Source organism: Sminthopsis crassicaudata, chromosome 3 (assembly GCF_048593235.1).
Source record: "Sminthopsis crassicaudata isolate SCR6 chromosome 3, ASM4859323v1, whole genome shotgun sequence".
Taxonomy (NCBI): domain Eukaryota; kingdom Metazoa; phylum Chordata; class Mammalia; order Dasyuromorphia; family Dasyuridae; genus Sminthopsis; species Sminthopsis crassicaudata.
The window spans coordinates 169,731,572-169,755,483 of NC_133619.1; the positions used below are offsets into that span (position 1 = coordinate 169,731,572).

Sequence of the window (23,912 nt, forward strand, 5' to 3'; positions counted from 1 at the left end):
TTTTTATTTAAAACTAAAAAAAACTTAATAATGACCAACTTTCCGGCTCCTTATTCAAACACCCTTGAGGAAACGCTGAGGGGGCGGTTAGGGGCCAACAAACCGCATTAAGCAACCCTCCGCTAGGGGGCACACGGGGCACAAATTGTGCAGCGTTAGCTTGCAGCTCACGTTTACAAAGACAAACAGCATCGCTGAAGCCCGCTCCTGCCGGGTTTAGACCCATCTAGTCTCGTAATAGCAATATACTCTCTCTCTCTCTCTCTCTCTCTCTCTCTCTCTCTCTCTCTCTCTCTCTCTCTCTCTCTCTCTCTCTCTCTCTCTCTCTATATATATATATATATATATATAAAACGAGATTGTTGCCTTGTATCAGTGAGGGGAATGCCATGTATTGGGGCCCCTTCTTCACCTTCTAAAATAAAACGGCCGTCAATAAAAGGAAGAGGAACATTCTTGGAAAACCTTTAGGATTCAGATTTTTATTTTTTTATTTTTTTAAACATATTTTACTAACCCAACAATTGTAAGCCTTTTAAAGCAAAGGAGGGAGGCATAAGGACAGGGAATGAAAGGAGTAAGGAAGGTTCTTCCAGATGGTGTCTGCCTAAAATTGCCCAGGCAGAAGCGCAAATGGCCAGCATATTGTATGAAAGAAAGTGCACATGGGCACATTTCACTTGTTCAGTTCGGTGATAAAGGGCTGCCACTGGCCACTGAAAACGGACCAGCTTCTCTGGAGGTCACAGGGACCGCTTTCAGACGTTGCCTACTTAGTACAAACACAATAAACCAAACCAAACAAAACCCCCCAAACAAACCCAAATCCAAATCGGACCCAAACTTCAGATAACATATACCCGACTATAGAAATAGACCATGGGTATGTGTGTTCCGGTGTCCCACGAGCCCATTTTACATTTACATTCAGAACGTTGCGGATTGTTCGGTATAGGTGTATGGACGTGTGTGTGTGAGTGTGTGTGTGTGTGTGGTGCTCCGAAGTGCGTAAAAGCGAACGCCAGCACGCGTTCAATCTCCGAGCCTTGCCCCGGGCGCCTAATGCAGGGCGGGTCCATCTGCCGTTCGCATTAATGGCTAGAGCACGCTAAGATGATGACAGGATGTGGAGCTGCTTGCAAACGGCATCTTCTTTTCTTCTCCTCCTGTCAGTGATGTCATTGGGCGACAGCAGCTGAAGGAAGGCTCGGAGGAGGAGGAGGAGGAGGCGCCAGGCTGTTGCTGCTGCTGTTGCAGGTTCATGTGCATATAATGAAAAGGCACTTGACAGTCTGCCAAAACGCACGAGAGGGAGAGAGAGAGAAACTGGACCTACTGGATTTCGCAAAGCCAATCGTCATCATCTGCATCTACATGGGGAAGGAGGAGGAGGAGGAGGAGGAGGTGGGATCAGCAGCTCCAGCCGTTGCTGCTCCAATGTGAAACCACAAGCAAAAAGGGGGGGATCCAAAAAAAAAAAAAAAAGGCGACAGAGAAAGAGGCGGGGGGGGGGGGAGGCGGCTCCGTGTGCAATTTCTCTCCCTTTTCCCTGCGGATTTCTCTTCTCTGGCAGCTATGAATTCCGCCGAACAGACCGTTACGTGGCTGATTACCTTGGGGGTGCTGGAGTCGCCCAAAAAAACCATTTCGGACCCGGAGGGCTTTTTGCAGTCGTCTCTGAAAGATGGGGTGGTCCTCTGCAGGCTGCTGGACCGCCTGCTCCCTGGGACCATAGAGAAAGTAAGTGCAATATCACCTCTCCACGCCTTCCGCCGCGCTCCCCCCACCCCACCCCACCCTGCCCCCACCCCTCCTCTCCCCCACAAAATCGGATCCTGTCAGCCTTCGCTCGATGGTGTTTCACCGGAGACTGGACACAGACACACGCACCGCACAATCGCACGGACACGCCACCCTCACACACCATTTTCTCCCCCCCCCCCTTCCCGGCCCCTTCCTCTCCCACGGAAGGCTGGACCACCTCAGAAATAAAGCCCCGCGCAGCCCCGGGGCTGGGCGCAGTCAGCCTCAGCCTCTCCGGGGCCGCGGGGAACGCCTCTGAATGCACTTCGGCACAATGACCTAGACCCTCGGGCTGGGGCGTGCGGGGGAGCCGAGCGGGGGCCGGCGCTGCCCCGGGCACAGGGGTCACACTTTAGCCCGGGGACGCCTTCCTCTCTCGCCTGCCGGGCGGGCGTCCGGGCGGTAGCCCTACGCACTTTCCTTTGTGCGCCGCTCTCCCTCTGGAAAGCCCAGTCAGCGCGGAAAGGAGCGTGCGGCTCTTCCAGGGCGAGCAGCGCTTCCCCCAGACAGCCGGAGAGCCCATCCAGCCGGAGCTCCAAAGGCGCCATTGTGTGGGGGAAGTGGGGAGGGGGCGGGGTGGGGGAGCCGGGAATAGAGTGAGCCGAGGGGCTGCGCGGCGGCCTGAGGCTGCCGGCGGGGTCACTTTTAAAGAAGCCGGACTTGGGGGGACGAGGTGCGGCCGCACTATCCGAACCCAGGCACGCGCCTTCCCCAGCACCCCCCCACCGCTCCTCTGTTTGGGGGGAAATGGTTTTTATTTACACGCTATGAATGGCTATCGTTTTTATTTCTGTCAGTATTCAGTGACAAAGTGGAGGCGGCTCCAGTTCAGTGACCCTCACAGAGAGCTTGTTTCAGCGAGGCAGGGTCTGAAATGCCATTGTTCGCACCCGTTTTCTGATCACGCTTAACTCTCAACTTTTCTCATTTTCGGGGAGGAGAGGGTCCTAGTGGACCGGGCACTTTGTAATGCACTCCGCAAAAGCTGAGGAGGGCTGAACATGGCTTATGGCTTAGACTGCAGGAGGGATTCTCGCTACATCCAAGTAAAAGATCTGGGATCACTTGAGTTGAAACCCCTAAACATATGTAAGTATGGATCTAAGATCCTTGAATTTTAGTCCCAGATTTAGACTGAACAGAACTGTTAGTGCCAGAGATCCTGTTACTCATAGTGTCTACAGCCAATAAGCTGCATGCTCCTGCAGGGGAACATATGTGTGAACTTTGACCTGCTTATCTTGGAGTGCTTCAAGTTTATTTTCATACGGGAAGACCCAGTGTATAGGATTTCAAAGAGGATGCTCCCTCTTTTAAATGTGAAAGTCTAGTTCCACTTTTTTTTTTCTTCTGTGAAACAGAATTAAAGTTGGGGAATAATTATAAGAACACTTGAATAGCCAAATTTGAACACTTCAGAACGAGGATAGTGTCTTGAAAGTAATGAATTATTTATTGTTAGTTTTTAAAATGTTTATGCTAGATATTTGCCATGAAGTAGCGATTTAATCATAGTACAATCATATACAGTTGCTCAAATATAAAAGTACATTTTACTGATTTTATCAACCAGTTTGAATGTCTCTTTCATTTCACTTTAAAAGACAGAAAGTTGTTTATTGATAATCGATTATGAAAATGTAAGCAGTGCAAATCAACTTTGTAGTATTTACTATGTAGAAGGTAGTCACTATTATAAGTATTGGGGGATACAAACATGACCCATATCACATGCTTAGTATATTTTCCTTACTAGAGACAACTTCACAAAAAGAGAGCCCTCTTTTTTTTCTTTTTTTTTTTTTTTTAATGACTTCATCCTATTCTGTCTGTCCTTGAAAATATTTTGCCTGTAAATGATTCTGATATAACAGAATGGTGATCTAGGTTAGGAACAAAAAATAAGAGCTAACTTTTTATTAACTTCAAAGACTTCTTTTTCATTTAGATGCCAGTATCTTTGGTAATAAAAACCAGATGAGAAGTACTGAAACTATGATAAATTAATAAAATTGTGGACAGAAAATACTTGTCATAGATTCTAGAAGCAATACTTTAAGGAACTTTAATCTTTTTATGGTTGATAGCAAACACAGTTCTCTAGAAATTTATACTAGACTAGAATGATTTTAACTAGCATGTATCAGTAATCAATGGTTTCAGGTTATTCTTTGAAAAACTTAAGAGATCACCTAATTTATTTTTAAAAAATAGAGAGAGTTTCATATAAATTATGACTTATAGAAGTCACAAGTGAAACGTATCAAATTGAATACTACAGTTGACTCAACCCTCTAAGTCACTGAGCAACTGAATATTATTTTCACACGATGGAAGAGCATTCTATCATCATCTATGATAAAATTATAAATGAACAAATACCCATGGTTCAAAAAAACAGTTCTATAAGGATAAAATCCCAGCTTTGAAAAGTCTTCCTAATCAGAGGGATTTCAGAAGAATTATAAATGCGCTTCTTTTACTACATAAAGTTACTTATTTAAAAAAAAATGATGTGTAAATCAAATAGCATATCTCGTAATACATCCAATATTGATTTGCTTGAAAGTGGAATATGAAATAGGACAAATTTTCCTTAAAAATATAAAAAAGAAAATTTGAATTTCACTGCATGTCAGTGTTTGAGATGATAGACAAGAGGGTGGGGTGAGCAGTCTGTGTCTTTAAAATTTAAAGGCTCTGAATCCTTGTCCCTGTTTTAACAAAAGTTTTATTAGCAAATATTTAACTAAGCTGTTTTCTAGCTCAGGACTGATAAATTCACAACTTAAAACCATTAGCTTTGAGGAAGGGCTCTCATTATTAAGGAAAGTTTTAAGGCTGACTAAGAATTCTCAGATGTCTTTAATTAGTTGAAGCATTTGCTGGTGTGTTTATTCCATTACACTCATTTGTCCTGTTTTGGAGCTAGTAATGGGGTGGGAATTAAGAAAGTAGAAAGACTTTTAACATTTTTATAGTTTGTACTTTTCTCATGTATTTTTAGAATTTTTAGGGTTTTCTTTTTTGCAGTAACTTTTTTTTTTAAAGAAAAAATGTAATAGCAAAAAGAAAATTGGAAACTTCTATATTTATATGGAAAAGAAATAATTCTATAGTATTATCAAAATTATATTTTCTTTCTAGGGCAAAGGTATAAAGTATTTTTTAAAGCTCTGTTTCTTTGTGAGGAAAAATCACATGTGTAGGAATTGTTTGTGTGTGTGGGAGGGGTTTCATAGTGGTGATACAGCCACCCTTGTGATCAATTGTGACTCTAGAAAACAGTAAATTATAAACTTTGGCTTCTCTGATAAATGGAGTTAGCTGGCCATAGTGCTGGATGACCATTTAAATACATAGAAAGGCATAAAGTTTACTCCCTAAATGTCCTTAATATTATTTGGTGAGAAAACCAATTCTAGACAATTAAAGGACACACTTTTCATAAAAAAAAACCTAAAAATCATAATAAAAATAAGGAGAACAAAAGTACTATTTTAATGCTACTTTTGTTAACCTTTGAATGCCTCTGAAAACCTCTTTCTCAGGAAACTGCTTGTTCCTTCTTGGAAGTTGCTGGAAAGCAGAGGTGCATATAAATTTACCTTGTATATCTAAAATTGTGGGCAGTAATAACAGATGAACAACTATTCCAGAATTGGCAGATGTTCTACATATGTGGGGTTATCCAGTATTTCAATGTGCAGAGACAGCTGTCTGTCTGTCTGTCTGTCTGTCTCTCTCTCTCTCTTTTTTTTTTTTATCAGTTTCAGTGCATTTAATAATTGACAATTCAAGTCAGTAATTATTAAGCACCTAGTTCTGTGTCCTGCTATGTTACTTGCTATGGGTGATTCAAAGATAAAGTACATTTTCTCTAGGAGTTTACAATCTAATTAGGAAGATATAATGTAAATATTTAAAATAAAAGAATATTAAGATTGTTGATGATCAAATGTTATAATAGCATGCTGAAGATTGCTGGTGCCACAGGGAATTTAGACAAGGGAGAGATCTGCTTTTGAACACAAAGTGATGTTGATAACTTTGTTAGCATTCAAAACTCTTAACCTCTTTTTTCCAGTTCCCTACTCAATAGAATAGATAGCATATATATCCTAAAATAAAATCTGGCAACTAATCACTATCTTCCATATCTATACAAAAGAGAGTCAACAAAAGATTTCAGAAATTAGGAAAATATATTTCAGAAAATATAGGAAAACAAGCTCACCTATCTTTGAAGAAAATGATAAAAAGAGAAAGGATATTATTTTCAGAGTCTTAAAGTTGGAATGGACCTGAGAGTCCCCCTCCAGTTCAATCCTTCCTTGTAAAAGGATCCTCTCTCCAATATACTGGACAAGTGGTAACCTAGTTACTATACCAGTAGTGATCTACTTACTTCTTACCTCTCTATTCCTAAAAAACAAAAAGAAAAAAGTGAATCATTAGCAATATTTAGATAGTTCTTTTAAACTTTTAGTCAAAATTATTTGGAATCAGAAAGACAACTTGTGGGTTTTTAATAAATAATTGCTGCTTGATAGATATCAAATTGAAAATAATAAAAGATTGATAAACATAAGGGATCTTTGAACTTTGCAGAACTTCCTATTAATTTAATTCATTTCCAACTAAGGACTAGAACTATAATTTCATTGATATTGGAAAATTTTGTACACACATACACACACACATACACACACACACGGAAACTGGTTTCCTCGAACACTGATAGGTTAGGTGATTTATGGAGTCATAGCCACTATGGGACATCTGCAGTACTTGAATTCAGGTCTTTCTGGTTCTGAAGCCAATTTTTATCTGTCACACCAAGGCTGCAAATTAACTCTTTCTGAACAACAATGAAAAGATTAATTTTGCTTAGGTATTCTAAATAGTGACTATACCATAGTTTTATGAGCATGTAATTTTAAAGTACTGTATCAGCAATGGTTTTTTCTCTTTGGTTTTCTCTTTCTCTTTGTGCCTCCTCTCTATTTGCAAAAGAAGAGGTGAATAAGGTTATACATAGGGAACATCTGGCCCACACTAACTGCATTTAATAGACAACTTATTAAAGATAAAGTAAACAAACTCAAGTTCAATTTCAACATAAGCCCCTCACATAATTACCTAACAGCTGGCTAGTAAATATAAAGAATTCATGTTAAATCCAAACCTTATCTTTATCGCCATCCTTTATCCCAAATTTGTATTGAGTAGATTTTTTTTTTGAAGAAACAAGGTGTATCCACACACACACACACACACACACACACATACAATTTAAAGAATAGCAGGAGAAAGAATAAGATCAATCGCTAGATTATGTGGTATAGAAAGTAAATGGTATAGAAAATAATCAGATAAAGGAGAGAACATTATACACTGTCGGTATAATAATGACTAATAAAGAATGAATATAATTGGTTGAACAAATTAATGAATAATAACTTTCATGGAAGGGAGACAGTGTTGTATGGTGGATAAAAAGTAAACTTGAAAGTCAGGAAGACTTCAATTAATATCCAGCCTATTACATGCAGGCTCTGAGACCCTTCAGCAGTCATGTTGTCTTTCAGTGCTTGCAGCAAATCTTTGTATAAGTTGCAGAACAAGTGCTGATTTGCATTGGTCAAGAGAGTTTCCAAACAGGGGAGTTCCCTGCATAAATGAAATTACGGGAATAAACTCAAAACAAAAACAAAACAATTTTATATAGTAGTTAGGTTTCATGGAATTTGTGTGCTAAGTTGGAAGGAACATTGAACTAGGAAAACAGGAGAATCTGGCTTTTAGACATAACTGTGATTAGCAAACTAACTATACAAGTCATTGTATCTGGGTTTTTATATCCTTATCTGTATACATTAAACATAAAACCTGTATGTGAAGGAAATAAAATATTTTATAATATAAAATATAACATCAAAGAAAAAGAAAGATTCAATTTCTCTGGTATGAAGGGAGGGTCAAAAAATTTACTCAGATTTTCCATATTGTGGGAGCCCCTATGTGGAAGAGAAAACTAGAAATCTGTAGACCAGTGTGATCTTAAGTGAAGTAACAGATATCACTGGGTTTCATTTTCTTCATCTATCAGATGGTTGGTTGGACTACATTTGAAAGTTCTTTTCCAACTTTAAAATTCTGTCTCAACTTTTATTCTTACTTCTACAAGGTGAATTTTAAACAAGGACTTTTCAAAGTAATCATGATATCCATGTATATTAAATACATACATATATGCATGCATACACACACATATATACACATACACACATGTTTATTTATTTGCAGTGCCAAGTTATCCAGCTCAGTTTTTAGTGACAGTGTCAGTCACTGATGCATCCTTATGTCTATAATAGAAAATTCCATTAGCCCCCCGATCACTCTCATTCTGAAACTGAACATCTTAAGGGTAGATGGGGCTATTGTTATTAAGTATTAAGCAATAATGGGGAAGGGACTGTAGAAGGAAGTAAGTTCACATATAAGTCTCATTATGAAATTCATTATGATAATTGTTCCAAGCATATTGATAAAATCATAAAATCATAGATTTTATAGATGATGAGAGAAAACATACATAAATGGGAAGAAACTTATAAATGTAGCAACTACTGGCCTTTTAAAGATGAGAAAACAGTAATCAAATTTCCTTCCAAAACTTAAAATTGCAAAAGCTTATTACAATTAAAAAAAAATTACATCAAGAGCTAAATAATTGTTGGAAAGTTGTAATCTTGATTTACATGCTCAGAATCTGAAGTAATTTTGAGATCCCTGGCTATTCCCTGGCAACTAGGAATTTGAAGGACATCCATGTGGATTATTTCTGGAGAAAGGAGAGCCAAATGGTTTCCTAAAGTATTAAAATTTAGGACTGCCATAGGGATTAAAAACATGAAAGGGTGATCCAGGTTATAACCAGTTTCCCAGGGAGCCGGGCTGAGTTGGGAGATGATTCCAAAATGCATTATAAACCTTAAAATCCTATATTAATGTGATTTACTCTTATCGCTATAATTATCTTTGGGCTCTGGAGGTTCTATTTATCCCAGAGTTTGGGGTACAATTTATCATTCTGCAAATGTCTATGTGCTAGATAGTAGCAATACAAATATAATGGTAAAATAGTTCCTGCCTTCAAGAAGGTTATATTCTACAGGGAGGGGAGTAAAAATCAGGGAAAAGAATGGAATCAAATATTTCATAAAATGAGGATTTCTAGATACAACACAAATACTATCCATTAAAGCTAAATAAAATCATTATTAATGAAAGATGAGGTTTCAACAAAAAAGGCATTGATGGAGCTAAATCAGACCCTTAAAGGGAAAAAAAAAAGCATTACATTTCAACTGTATATAAACTGCATAGGAAGCAAGTACTCTTGTGGAAAAATAAATGGATAAATGAAATATGGATCAATTGACAGTGCATGGGCATTGTAAAAACACTTTTCCTTACAATTTTTCTGCTGTCTTTAGAGTCGGAGTTCAACGACTTAGGAAGTTCCCTTTTTCTTCATTTTTTTAAAGTTGAAGATTGCTGAGGTAGTAAGTAGCCTGCTGGCCAATAGTTAAACACATGGGATATTAGGGGCAAAGGTATCTTAAACTGGAGCACAGAGATTATTTGTATTTATTTTAGTTGTTTTTCATTTATCTATCTTTCTATCTATCCAGTTATTTGTTTTAGTTGTCCAATTTGCCTTGGACAAAGGCATATGGCCAAATTTTTTCTTAGCTTTTATCATGTGGGAAAACTGAGCTGAAAGTATAAATGTTTTCTTTCTGTCTTAAAGATGACAAGTAAGTACATGGTATTTCTGGTTTTTGCCTCCATTAAAGACCTCCTCTGATGTCTTACCTCAGAATGGAGGATGTCCTTGGTCCCTCAGAGACTATACCAGTGAACTGCATGTGTTGGCAAGTCTTATCTTAGTTTAAAAATGGATTTTAAAATGTTTATTTTATATATATTTTTATATCCTTATTTATGCACATTTCTCCTTTCCTGATAGATAGATAGATAGAATGTTGGTTCCTTAAGCACAGGGACTGTTTTTATTTGTTTTGTCTTTGTATATGTAGCATCTAGCACTATGTTTGGCACATGCCAGGTCCTTGATAAGATAATTATTGCTTGATGAAAAGCCTTAGCAATGGATCATTGTCTGAATACCAAACAAACTAGATTCATAGAGAGTCATTGCCAAAAGGTTGACACCCAGCATTTTGTTTTAGGTTTTGGTAACTTTAACTCACGAAACTATCTCTTATGTCCTAGAAGGAAACCATCTTTTTGGTGAAGGTTCCTTTATCTGTAAAATAGCAGATTTCTTTTTAGTACTATACTTTGCTATGAGGTGGTAAACTTATAATTTATATTCTCAATATTCTAATTAATTCTTCACATATTCTATATAATTTTCTCACTACAAATTTATATTTTGCTGCTTACTTCATGTATATTCTTTGCTATTTAAAAATATTTCACTCTCTGTAGTGGTATCACACATTAACAAAATAATACCAGGAAATAACAGTGGATCACTCTAAATAAAGAATTCTTAATATTGGGTCCATGGGCTCCCAAGGGATCCCTGGATAGGTTTCCATGAACTTGTGGGCAGGGGAAAATGCCTTTATTTTTTACTTACTTTTTTTTTTTTTTTTTTTTTTTTTTTTTTTTTTTTTTACTAACTTCTAACTGCAACTTAATCATTTAATCAATCACTTAAAAAGTTTATTCTGAGAAAAGGCCCATAGACTTAACTGCTCTGCAAAAGAGGTTCATGACACACAAAAAGGTAAGAATCTATATTTTAAACCAATAAAACAGCTTAATAAGAGTGCCTTTTCTCTGCTATTGCCAATTTTTTTCTTGTTCCCAGCAAGGGGTCACATCACCCATTGGCACAAACTGCAGAGTACTTTGGACTCACACCAACAAGAAATCAATTAATCTTTCTCCATGGCATCCTCTAACCCCAATGGTATTTACCATGACTTCATGGTTTGACTATGACTTTTCTAAAGTTAATTCTGGAGCTTCCTATTTTCCATTTCCTCTAAAATATTTAAATTCTTGTTTCCTTGATGAAGCATTTTTTATCATTCTGGAGATTTATACAGTTTTCTTAGAATAGAACATCAAAAATGTTTGCTTGGTCTGTTCTGGATTTAGTTAAGTAAAGTGTGTGTGACAGGCATACCTCAGAGATATTATGGGTTCAGTTTCTGATCACTGCAATTAAGCAAATATCACAATAAAGTAAGTCACATGAATCTTTTACATACAAAAGTTATGTCTATACTGTATTCTATTAAGTGTGCAATAATGTCAAAAATTCCCAATGAATACCTTAATTTAAAAATGTATTATTGTTTAAAAAAAAAAAGGTTAACCATCATCCGAGCCTTTAGTAGTTGTAATCTTTTTTCTGGTGGAGTGTTTTGCTTCCATGTTGATGTCTGCTGATCCATCAGAGAAGTTGCTGAAGGATGGGGTGATGGTAGCAATTTCTTAAAATAACAATAAAGTTTGTCTCATGGATTGACTCTTCCTTTCAAAAAAAGATTTTCTTCTGTAGCATGTGATGCTATTTGAATAATATTTAATACTGTTGTCTCAAAAAATAGGGAAGCCTGAGGAGAGGGGAAAAAGAAGGAAATGATTAAGTGAATGGAGCAATCAGAACACACAATTTGTGATGTTACAATAGTAACATCAAAGATGACTCATTACAGATCACCATAGCAAATATAATAATAATAATAATAATGAAAAAAGTTTATAATATTGTGAGAATTATCAAAGACAGAGACACAATGTGAGCACATGCTGTTGGAAACATGGCACCAATAGACTTGCTCAATGCATGATTGCCACAAACTTTTAATTTATAAAAAAAAAAAGGCAATATCTGCAAAATGCAATAAAGTACGCCTTATTGCTTTTTATTCTCATTCTTTTGAGAGGGTATTTATTAGCCATTTTGGTAAGCTTATTAATTGTCATTATAGCCATCCATCTTGTCACTAAAAAAATAGCATACTTAGACCATTCTTTTGGGCAATTTAACTAGCATATGTCTATTACAAGAAAAGCATATTTATTTATCACATGCTGGACAGATTTAGGAAATCTCTCAAGATGGATATGATTGGCGCATGGTATGTGGTATATGGTATATGGTACTGCATTGACATTAAAACTTTCCAAAGTGGTATCTGGGAAGTACCCTTGGCATGGTCTTTTCTATTTTAGGACCAGAATATTTTAATTGGAAATGATTTATCCATCAACTATTCTCATAGCACTTTATGGAAAGAGCACTCAATTTGAAGTCAGACTACCTAGGTTAGCATCCAAAGTTGAAAAACTTGCTATCTTTATGACTTTGGGCAAATTATTCTACATTGTTGGCTTTCGTTTCCCTCATGAATAAAATGAGGGGATTGGACAACATGTCCTATAAGATCCACTCAAGTTTTAAATGTATGTCCTACAGTCTTCTTGGGTATTTATCATAGTTTAATTTATATCTTGTGTATATGTCCTCATCACCTACAAGATGACAAGGTCTTTGAAAGTAGGGATTCTGTGAAATTTATCTGTATATTTAGTATTGTAGAGCTGGAAGGAACCTTAGAGATAAATCATAGGGCCATAAGATCATAAGATTCTAGCTTTAGACCTAGAAAAGACTTTAGAGAACATCCAATCCTTTTTTCTCCATTGTATACATAAAGGAAAGAGTGAAGTAGAGTAGGACCTATAGGTCACCAAGGGAAAAAAACTGAAAACAGAACACTAAATCCTGATTTAATTCAATTCAATAAATACTTAGTATCTAATAAATACCAGGTACTGTGTTTTCCACAATACCATTGCTGTCCCCCTGTTGCCTTATATAATACAAACTCAATGGTAAACGTTTGAATGAAGAAATGAATGAAAACTATCTAATATGTTTGTCTTATGATATCTTATTTCTACGAGAATTAAAAACTAGTTGACTTGCAGTCCCATAGTTGTTTGGATTTCTCCCCCAAGCTTTGTATTGTATTTATATCTCCAAGTTTATATATAATTTTAAAAATTATTGCAGTTTTATTAATGTACAAATCAATATAAAACACAAAGCAAAATTAAGAAAAGATAAGAGATGAAGATGAGGGTGATCTAGCATTTTCATCTCCTGTCTTGTGAAGTCTTCACATTTTGGTCTTATACTGCATTTAACTTGACATACAGGTATGTCTAGTTTTCCCAGTTAGATCGTAAGATTCTTTAAACCAGTGATTGATATTGAACTCGGATTCAGTCTTGTGCCAAAAGAGTTATTTTCTGTCCTCAGTGGGGGAGTAAAATGTGATGAGAGACTTTGAGCTCTGTTCACTTGCTTTTTTTCTTACCAAGAGCACTGTTCTCCTTGTAGTTATGCAGGTTCACAATTAGGTACCCAGATTCAGTCTTCTGGAAGCCCTCATTCATCCTCATGCTCATATCTATTTAGTTCATAAGCCTTATTGATAATATTTCCATAACATCTCACATCAGTTCCTTTCTCTCTACTCACATGGCTACCCCCCAAGTTCAACCCCTCACTACCTTTGACCCGGATTTTGGAAATAATATTCTAATTGCTCTCCTTGCCTCAAGTATCTCCCATATCCAAACTATCCTTCAAACAGTTACCAAAAATGATATTTCTGATGCATAAATTTGACCATACCACTCTCTTAATAACCTCCAATGGACTCCTAAATCTTTAGAATCAAATATAAAACTTTCTTTTTCTTTTGCTTCATGATTAGAGCCCTTCATGATATATCTTTTCAGGCTTAAACAAAATTCCTCTTCATATGCTTTACAATTCAGCCTGCTGCCATCTTTCATTATCTCTGCCTTTGTATAAATTATTTGTGTGTAGAATATACTCCTTCACCTTTTCCTTTGAATTGTTTTTTAAAGCTCAGCTCAAATGCCATTTGTTAGGCCTTTACTGATGCAGCTTCCAGTACATTTTCTCATAATAATAAAACTATTTTGTGCATGTGTCTCTCTGTGTGTATGTATGTGTATCTATCTATCTATCTATAAGTGTTTGTTATTTCATATATCTAGCCTTTTCCTGAGAGATACAAGACTGAGTTCCAGTCTTGTATCATTTGTACCTTAGAATCTTAAACATGATCAAAACAGAACTTATTATCCTTCATATCTATCTATCTATCTATCTATCTATCTATCTATCTATCTATCTATCTATCTATCTATAATTTTCTTCTCTTCACTAACAGTAACTACCCTAGTGTGTGTAGGTTCTTGAAGTCTTACACCTAGCCTATTGCAATACACTGCTGGTTATTCTCCTTGCCTCAAGTCTTTTCCCACTCAAAAACATTCTCTACTCAGCTGTCAAATTGATCTTAAAGTTAACCATGATACCCTTCAATACCTTTTACAAATACTATAGTATTTATTACCTATAAGACCAAATATAAAATTTTCTCTCTAACTTTTAGAACCTATGATAATCTGTCTACTTTCTACCTTTCTGGTGGTCTTGTGCATTAGTCCCTTCACAGACTTCATGATCCAGCATCAATAACTTTCTTGCTATTCCTTTCCACAAAACTACATCTCCTGACACAATCTTTTTCACTGTCTGTTTCCCTGTACCTAGAATGCTTTCTTATTATTAGCTTCCCAGCCTTTCTATATGACTCAATTCAACACCCTTCTTCTCCAGGAGGCCTTCATCCTCCCCCTTCTCACTACTAGTGCCATCTTACTTATGCTCTCTATATATCTTGTATGTACATTGTGGTTGGTTTATTTATTTTATTTATTTACTTTCCCCATTAAAATAGAAGCTCAGTAAAGGGCGGGAAGCATGCTTTTTACCTTTTTTATTCCTGGCACTTATGAAAGTGCCTGGCACACAGTAAATGGTAATTACTTACACAAAATAGGTTTTTAATGAATACTTGTTTTTTATTCCACCCTGACTTTCATATGATTTTAGAAGATTAGGAAAATTAATTTACCATTTGAAGTTGAATATTCTTCAAAATTTATTTTGTTGTTCAGGTTTTTTTTTTTCTTTTTCTTTCTTTCTTTCTTTTTTTTTTCCAATTGTGTCTGACCCTTTCTTGGCATTTTCTTGGCAAAGATACTGAAGTGGTTTGTTATTTCCTTATTCAGCTCATTTTACGGATGAAGAAACTAAGGCAAACAGGGTTAAGTGACTTGCCCAGATTCACACAGCTAATAAGTATCTGAGGTCATATTTGAACTCAGCAAGATGAGTATTCTTGACTCAGGGCCCAGGACTCTACCCACTGAGCTACCTAGTTGCCCCAAATTTATATGTTTAATTTTATTTTTATTTACTTTTAAGTCAAAAATCAAATCCACAAATATTTATTATTTATCATATAAGGCTATATTCTAAATAATATAATTTTAAAACATAATATTGTCAAGTTCACAATTTAAGAAGTTTTCAAATTAAAACATATATACTAACTATATCACAAAGTTAAATAAGATATAACAAAATTACACAAATAATGTTTTACCTATAGAATATTTGGAGTTATTTGGGGAGAGGAAGTCCTTTTCTTTATTTTTTGAATGCCTACTGATGAATCTGAAAACTGGCTGAAGTTCTAATATGGGTACATAAAGAACTATCTCAATGAGAGGTATTGGGAGACAATGTTATGCCATTGAAAAAGTATAGGAATTTACAAGCTAAAACTAGAACTGAGTTCCATCTTGCTTCTGCCACTTATTGCTCATCATGTGACCATTCTGGGCTCAGTTTTCTGATCTGTAAAGTAAAAGGTTAGATACAATATTTCAAAATTCCCCTTCATGGGCAGCTATATGGCACAATAGATCAAGCATGGGCCCTGAGTCAGGAGGAGGAGAGTTCAAAATTCCCTTTTAGATCTGGAACTATGATCTTATGAGATGGCTTGGTTGTCTCCTAACAAAAAAGATATAGGAATTTATTTTATCAAATATTGAATGCCTACCAATGTAAAGTGGTATTCTAGATACCAAGGGAGACACACAAGTAAATAAGATGAGGTCCTTGATCTCAACTAGTTGGCACTTCAGTAAACTGAGCTTGGAATTTTACATGGGAGCTTATAACCTGGCATGTTATTTCTATGCTGAAATTGGCCATGGAGTGTCTGGCATTGATATCTATAAAGAGAAGAACAAACATTTATGAAGTGATTTTCTATGTGCTGGGCACTAAGCTAACCATGCAAATAGGAGTTCATTTGATCCTCACAGCCCTAAGGAGGTAGATACTATTATTATTCTCCATTACAGTTGAAGAAACTAAGACTAAGGTTAAGTAGTTTGCTCAGGATCATGCAAGCATTAAGTAGCTGAATCTGGATTTGAAATCTCACCTTCCTGACTGTAGGCCCAGTGCTCTATCAACTCTACCATATAGCTGGGAACTCAGTTAGGTGTGAAATGAGAAAGTTTTCTCCTAAATGACTTCTGGTGGAATACCAGGTATTTCAGTGAGAATATCTGCACTTTGAGTGACCAAGCAATCTGCAACACAGCATGAAGATTGATAATCCTTATAGTTTTTAGTTGCGTTGTTGTAAATCCAAAGGCAGTTATTTAGTGTCCATTTTATATTTTTTTAGTGGGAGTATAGATGGGTGTAAGGGATTCTAAATTGTTAAATTGATAACTCTGTAAGTCCCTTGCAGAGTATTTCTGATTTGTCATTAAATTTTTTCTTATTTCTTTTATTATAGCTTAGATTTAGAATAAATATTATGTATGAATGAATGAAAAAGCACTTATTAAGCACTGACTATGTGTAAAGCATTATGTTAAGTGTTATGGATACAAAAAGAAAAGCAAGACCGCCCTCATTCTCAAAGGATTCACAATCTAGCACTCTAGGAAGTTTCAGCTATAAGTCAGATGGAAAGGGCCCATGCTATGTAGGGTATAGCAGCAAAGCAGATGGTAATGTACATTGCTTAATGTTTTTTTTCTTCCATGGGTAAAACCATATCTATTTCTGATGGTGAACTGCTTTATGGGTACAAGATGTAGTGACCAGAACTTTTTTTTCTAGATCTTTAGTAGTTATGGCTGCCAAAGAGGCAGGAGCAATTTCTAGTATTTCTATATTGGGTGGCTTACTGAGATGATGGCTTTGGGGGATGTGTTTGGAAGTAGGTATCAAAGCTCCTGGACTTAGGGTCCTGGGCTATTTCCAGTTGGTGTGAGGGGCAGTGGTAACTGTGGTTTCACTCACCTGTAAATGCTACCTCTTACATTTCCCTCAAGGTGGCTTACTGCTTCAAGCTAGGTTACTTGCCTGCTCAGAAGGTGACAATTACAAGATGATAGAAAGGAAGGGAAGAAGGAAGAAGGGAAGAGAAGGAAAAAGGGAGACAGAGAAAGAAAGGGAGAGAGAGGGAAGAAAGAAAGGGAGAGAGAGGAAGAAAGGAGGAAGGGAGGGAGAGAGAGAGGAAGAAGGGAGGGAGGGAGAGGGAGAGAGGAAGAAGGGAGGGAGAGAGAGAGAGAGGAAGAAGGGAGGGAGGGAGGGAGAGGGAGAGAGGAAGAAGGGAGGGAGAGGGAGAGAGGAAGAAGGGAGGGAGGGAGGGAGAGGGAGAGAGGAAGAAGGGAGGGAGGGAGGGAGAGGGAGAGAGGAAGAAGGGAGGGAGGGAGAGGGAGAGAGGAAGAAGGGAGGGAGGGAGGGAGAGGGAGAGAGGAAGAAGGGAGGGAGGGAGAGAGGGAGAGGGAGAGAGGAAGAAGGGAGGGAGGGAGAGAGGAAGAAGGGAGGGAGGGAGAGAGGGAGAGAGGAAGAAGGGAGGGAGGGAGAGAGGGAGAGGGAGAGAGGAGGAAGGGAGGGAGAGAGGGAGAGAGAGAGGAGGAAGGGAGGGAGAGAGGGAGAGAGGGAAAGAGAGAGGAGGAAGGGAGGGAGAGAGGGAGAGGGAGAGAGAGAGAGAGAGGAGGGAGAGAGGGAGAGAGAGAGGAGGGAGGGAGAGGGAGAGAGAGAGGAGGAAGGGAGAGGAGGGAGGGAGAGAGGGAGGGAGAGAGGGAGAGAGAGAGGAGGGAGGGAGGAAGGGAGGGAGGGAGAGAGGAGAGAGGGAGGAAGGGAGAGAGGAAGAAGGGAGGAAGGGAGGGAGGAAGGGAGGGAGGAAGAAGGGAGGAAGGAAGGATAAGGTTAAGTGGCTTGCTCAGAGTCATACAAGCAATAAGTGGCTTATTGCTTTAGCTAAGCTACTTGCCTACTCAGTAAGTCACAGTTATAAGATAAGTAGAAAGGAACAAAAAAAAGAAGAAGGAAGAAAGGAAGGAAAAAAGAAAGAAAGGGACAGAGGGAAGAAAAGAAGGGACACAGGGAAGGGGAAGAAAGGGAAAAAAGGAAGAAAAAGAACAAAAAAAGAAAAAGAAAAAAGAGAGTGGAAAGAAGGAAAGGAAGATTTAAAAGAAAAGAAAACTGATATAGAGGCAGGTAGGATAGAACACTAGGCTTGAGGAAGACCAGTTCACATGTGGCCTTAGATACTTGTATGACCATGCATAGGTTATTTCATATCTGCTTGTCTCAATTTCTTCAACTGTTTAAAAAAAAAAAGAAAGAAAGAAAGAAAAAGGAATAACAATAGCACCTGTCTTTCAGGATTGTTATGAGGATCAAATGAAATGATATTTGTAAAGTGTTTGTCATATAGTAGATATTTTATAAATGCTTATTCTCTTTCCCATAATGTAGTCTTAGGAAACTCTGAATTATGATTTTTTCCTCACTGTATCTACTTATTCAAAATTAGAAATAGCATTTCATAACTCCTTTGCAATATTTCTTATTTGACATGCTGTTATTATAACTAAGATATATGAATATAGGCTCACTTGTGATAATAATCAATAATGATACATTTACGTGCAGTTAAAGTGTTTTCTCTCAAAATATGAGATTGTTCAAAGAATTTTTTTTACATTTAACTTTTTTTATCTTAAATGTAAACAAATTTTTAAAAAGAATGTTAAAAATGTTTGTTTCATATTCTACCCCTCATTCTCTCCTATCCTTTCTTTCAGAGAAGATAATCCATATTATATTTGTGCAGTTACATAAAACATTTCTATATTAGCCATGTTGCAAAAAAATGCAGATTTTTAAAAAAAAGCTCAATAATACTTTTTAAAAAATATGCTTCAGTCTTCACCTAGACTTCAGTTCTTTTTCTGGAGGTGGTGAATTTTTCATCATAATTGTCTTGCATCATTATACTGCTGAGAATAGTTTAGTTATTTGCAGTCAATCATCATGTAGTATTACTCTTGCTGTTCACAATGTTCTCCTGGTTTCTCTCATTTCATTTCGTATCAGTTCATTTAAGCCTTTCCAGGTTTTTCTCAAAGCAATATGCTCACCATTTCTTATAACAATAGTATTCCATCAAAATCATATACTACAATTTGTTTAGCATTCCGTAATTAATGGACATTCCCTTAATTTCCTGTTCTTTGCTGCCACAAAAACTGCTCTTATACATGTTTTTTGGTACAAATAGGTTTTTTTCCTTTTTTTTTTTTTCTTCATCTCTTTGGGATACAAACCTAGTAGATGATTGCCCTGTCACTCAAACCCAGATCTTCTGTCTTCAAATACATACATATATCCCCCCTATTTTCTGCATTTTTTGTTGTTTATATTTTTGTTCTATTTGCTCTGTCTTCTTGTATTTTCCTTCCATGTATACTCTTAGTCTCATAGGGCTTTATTTATAGTTATTTGTCTTTTTTTTAAAACCATATTGTTGGATCAAAGGTATTGCACAGCTTTATAGTCCTTTGGGTATTGCTCCAAAATGTTCTCCAGAGTGGTTAGATCAATTTACAATTCCACCAACAATATATTATTGTCACTATTTTTCTATATCCCCTCTAATATTCATCATTTTCCTTTTATGTCATATTAGCTGACTTGATATATATAATTTGATAGGTATGAAGTAGTTATTTTAATGTGCATTTCTTTAGTCAGTAATGATTTAAATAATTTTTTCATACGACTATTTTTACTTCTTTTATTTCTTCTTTTGAGAATTGCCTACTGATATTCTTTGATCATTTATCAATTGAGGAATGAGTCACATGTTTATAAATTTGACTTGGTTCTCTATATATTTGAGAAATGAGGCCTTTGTCAAAGAAACTTGATGTAAATTACTCTATTCCCCAGTTTCTTGCTTCCCTTCTAATCTTGTCTGCATAGCTTTTGTTTATGCAAAATCCTTTAAATTTGATATAATAAAAATATCTATTTATCCATAATGCTCTCTATCTCATGTTTGGCTATAAATTCTTCCCTTATCCATCAATATTCTATGTTTCCCTAGTTTGCTTATGATATCATCCTTTATGTCTAAATCATGTACCCATTTTGACCTTATATTGGTATATAATGCGAGATACTAATCTATACCTAGTTTCTACCTAACTGCTTTTCAGTTTTCTTAGCAATTTTTGTTAAATAGTGAGTTCTTGTCCCAGAACCTTGGATCTTAGTTTAAGTATTATTAAACCTATTTTACATATGAGGAAACAGGTTCAGAGAAGCTAAGTAACCAGCCTTAGGCCACATAATTGATGATTGGCTTATCTATCACTCATATCCAGATTTTCTGTCTTCAAATACATATATTGGAAAAGTTATTTCCCGTTCCTCCTCCAAAAAAGCAAGCTGATAATATTTTTTGCACCTTTTTTGTTCTTTTTAGCTTTGTCCTACTTGATCTAAGTTTTTGCGTTTTTTCCTTCCATGTGTACCCTTAGTCTCTTAAGGCTTTATTTATAGTTATTTGACTTTCTTTTTAAAACTATAATTAGTACAGAAATAGCTCCTTTGCATAACTTACTTATTCATTTATCTATCCAAGTATTCATTTATTTTGCTTTTTGGATAAAAACTAGTTGACTTTTTAAAACAATCTTGATATTCTTTTCTCCCTACTTCTCCCACATCTGCCACCTGCCCCTATTGCAGAAGTCATAACAAATTCAGAACATAGGACATTTAAAAAATATCTATATAGGGAGTTTGTATTCTCTTTTCCAGGATGCATTAAGTAGTTCATCTTCTGATGAAAGCTCCCAGTGTTTTCATAATTTTGTAGTTTCTGAGTTTAATTAAAAGTATTTGTAGTTTTTTCTCAACCTATTTAGACTTCAATAAATTTTAACATCTTTTTTAATGTAAGTAATCCATAAATGTTCTGGGTTTATAATGGGATGCTATCCGAAAAGTAGTGAATGTTTCATCACTAAATTCTAATGGCAAGAGTCATTCATTTATTTGTCATCATTCCTGACCCCCATTCTTGCTTAACCTCATATCTAATCAGTTGTCAAATCTTGTTCCTCCTTTCTCTACGTTTCTCAAATACAGCCACCATCCTAATTCAGGCTCTTATTACCTCATCTGGTTTATTGTCATGTCTTCATAATTGGTCTCTGACTTAAGTCTCTCTTTAATTCACACCATTCTCTACTGAGCTACTAAAATAACTTCTAAAGGTCTGTGACCACCTCTTCTACTCCAATTCAATAAGTTCATTGCCTCCCAATTGCTAGGATTAATTATAAATTCCTTTATTTGGCATTTAAAGCTCATCACAATGCTTTTCTTTCTGTCCAGTCTTCATATGGTCTGTTCATATAGTCCTACTTTCTATTCCTCATTCCTTACCCTCCATTTTCTATCCCCATTTTTGCCCTACCTATTTCCCATGGTTGGGATGTTCTCCCTTTTTTACCTCCACCTCTTAGAATCCCACTCTTCCTTCAAGATTCAAGTAAAAACTAATACAGAAAGTCTTTTCCAGTTTCCTCTATTGTTAGTGTTTTTCTTTAAGCTTACCTTCCTTCTATTCTACATATATCATATTCATTTATGTCTTTGATGTGTCTTGAATTAGATTAAAAAGTCTTTGGGAGAAAGGGTTCCTTTACTTTTTTGAATTTCAGACTTTCAGGGAAAAAAAGAGGAAAAAATCAGCGCAGCTGATCAATATATTGAAAAAGGCAGATGCAGTGTCTAATATCTTTGGGCCTCTCCCCTCCACAAAGGGGTGCTGTGGGAGGAGGTTCCTTTCATATCTCTTCATTGAGTCATGATTGAAATTTATAATTTTATTAACTTACCTTTAATATATTATGTGTGATCTTTTCATTTATGTTGTTGTAGTCATTGTGTAAATATCACTTTCTCGGTTCTGTTCACTTTTCATCAGTTCACGTAGATCTTTCTGTGTTTCTCTGTATTCATCTCATGCATCATTTCTTAAAGCACAGCAATGTGTGATACATTCGTGTACCTCAATCTCTTGAGAAATCGTTCACCCTCTACTTTGTTTCCAATTTTTTGCTATTACAAAAAGAGTACTGCTAAAAATAATTTGGTTTCTATAATAGTTTGGCACTTTCTGATGTTCACACTTAAAGAAAATATTACAGACCATAAGGGGTTTCCTAAGAATTTCTCTAGTTGTACCTTCTCTAGTATTAGATTTTTCAATCTTGTTGATAGAAATCTAGCAGTAGTAGGATTTGAATGTATAGAAATAATCCAGGCATCTTTATTTTACTTCAGTTATATTTTTCTTTCATGTTACTAACATCATCTTGTTTATAGTATACTCAAAAAATTAGTTTAAGATCTATGCTCCTAGCAAACATTATCAGATTAGTAGAAATATATTGGAAGGGAATTGCTGGAAACTAAGATCCTACTTAGCAAAAAGTTTCCCCATTTTGCTAATCCATTTTCTGCTATTTTAAAAATTGAGTTGTTCATAAAGGGCTGTATATTTTTGACAAGAGTGAGACTTGTCGAAAAGGGTATTCATCTAGAACTGGGGTCAGCAAATTATGGCCTGAAGGCCAAATCTGGCCAGCTGCCAGATTTTGTGAGGCCTGTGAGCTAAAAATAGCTTTTCTATTTTTAAATATAATAAAATTACATTTGAAAATGTAAAAAAGAAAGGAAGGGAAAAAAAAGACAACTTAAACATTTTGAGTTCACAATCAATACAAAAACGTGGCAGACCAGATTTGACCTTCCAACAGTAATTTGCTAACTCCCTTGTTCCAGAAAATATCCTACATCTTTGCTAACAGGTGGTAGTAAGTGCAATTACATCTTAATCAGAGTGAGACGTGGTTGATTTACACTTATACTTTCATTTAGCTCAAATAGCATGCTCACCTGGACTGAATCTCATTCTAATCATTTCCTGTTAGGTAGAATCTCTGACAGCTGTATATTCAATTTAACAGTGGCTTCTTAAACTACAAAATCTACATTTGCTTTGTGACACTTCTTCAGGTTGAGATTTATGTTCTTAAATAATAATTCTGAATGCATTTTAAGACTTTTTTAACAAAAACTTTGTGATAGAGTTTGAATTTATAGCCTGATTAAATCTTTCCTTTTACTCATATTTTCTCTCTTGCCTTCTCAAAGGTTGATAAATGAGCACATATCCAGAGTGGATAATGAAAAAAAAATTATAGAATGTGGTGGATGAAGACAGATTCAATCATAAAATAAAATAAAATAAATTCATATTGGTAAATAATCAATAAGCATTTATTAAGCACCAGTGCCAGGTGCTTTACTAAGCATCGAGGTGCCCCCCCCCCCCCCAAAAAAATGGTAAAAGCAGTCACTGCTCTCAAGGAGCTTACAGTCTAATGGGAAAGACAACATGCAAACAAATATGTACAAACAAACTATGTGCAGGATAAATAGGAAATAATTAAGAGGGAAAGTATGGGAATTAAGAGCATTTTAGTTGGAACTTAAAGGAAGCTGTGAGGTCAATAGTCAGAAAGGAGGAGGGCAGAGCATTCCCTTAGAGATAATAATTGTGAATAATGTCCAAAAAGTTTTATATTTCTTTTTGCCCAAAGATCTCAAAGGATTAAAAAAAAGTATACAATTCAGGCCTCTCCCCATTCCTAGGAAAAGCAGACTGTTAGGATTTTTTTTTTTTCTTCACAGAAGTTAC

General features: G+C 36.2%; 1 protein-coding gene across 4 annotated transcripts in view; it reads left to right on the forward strand.

Annotated features, from left to right (window-relative positions):
* The first annotated feature begins 1,393 nt into the window (after window positions 1–1,393).
* Window positions 1,394–23,912, forward strand: part of ARHGEF7 (Rho guanine nucleotide exchange factor 7) — a 329,493-nt gene continuing 306,974 nt past the window's right edge. For 3 of the 4 annotated variants that reach the window (XM_074299550.1, XM_074299548.1, XM_074299551.1), the window contains exon 1: window positions 1,394–1,740. In XM_074299550.1, coding sequence (XP_074155651.1) covers window positions 1,576–1,740 — 165 coding nt within the window. In that variant the 5' untranslated portion in view covers window positions 1,394–1,575. The remainder of the gene's footprint in view (window positions 1,741–23,912) is intronic. The other variant, XM_074299549.1, reaches the window with a different exon arrangement.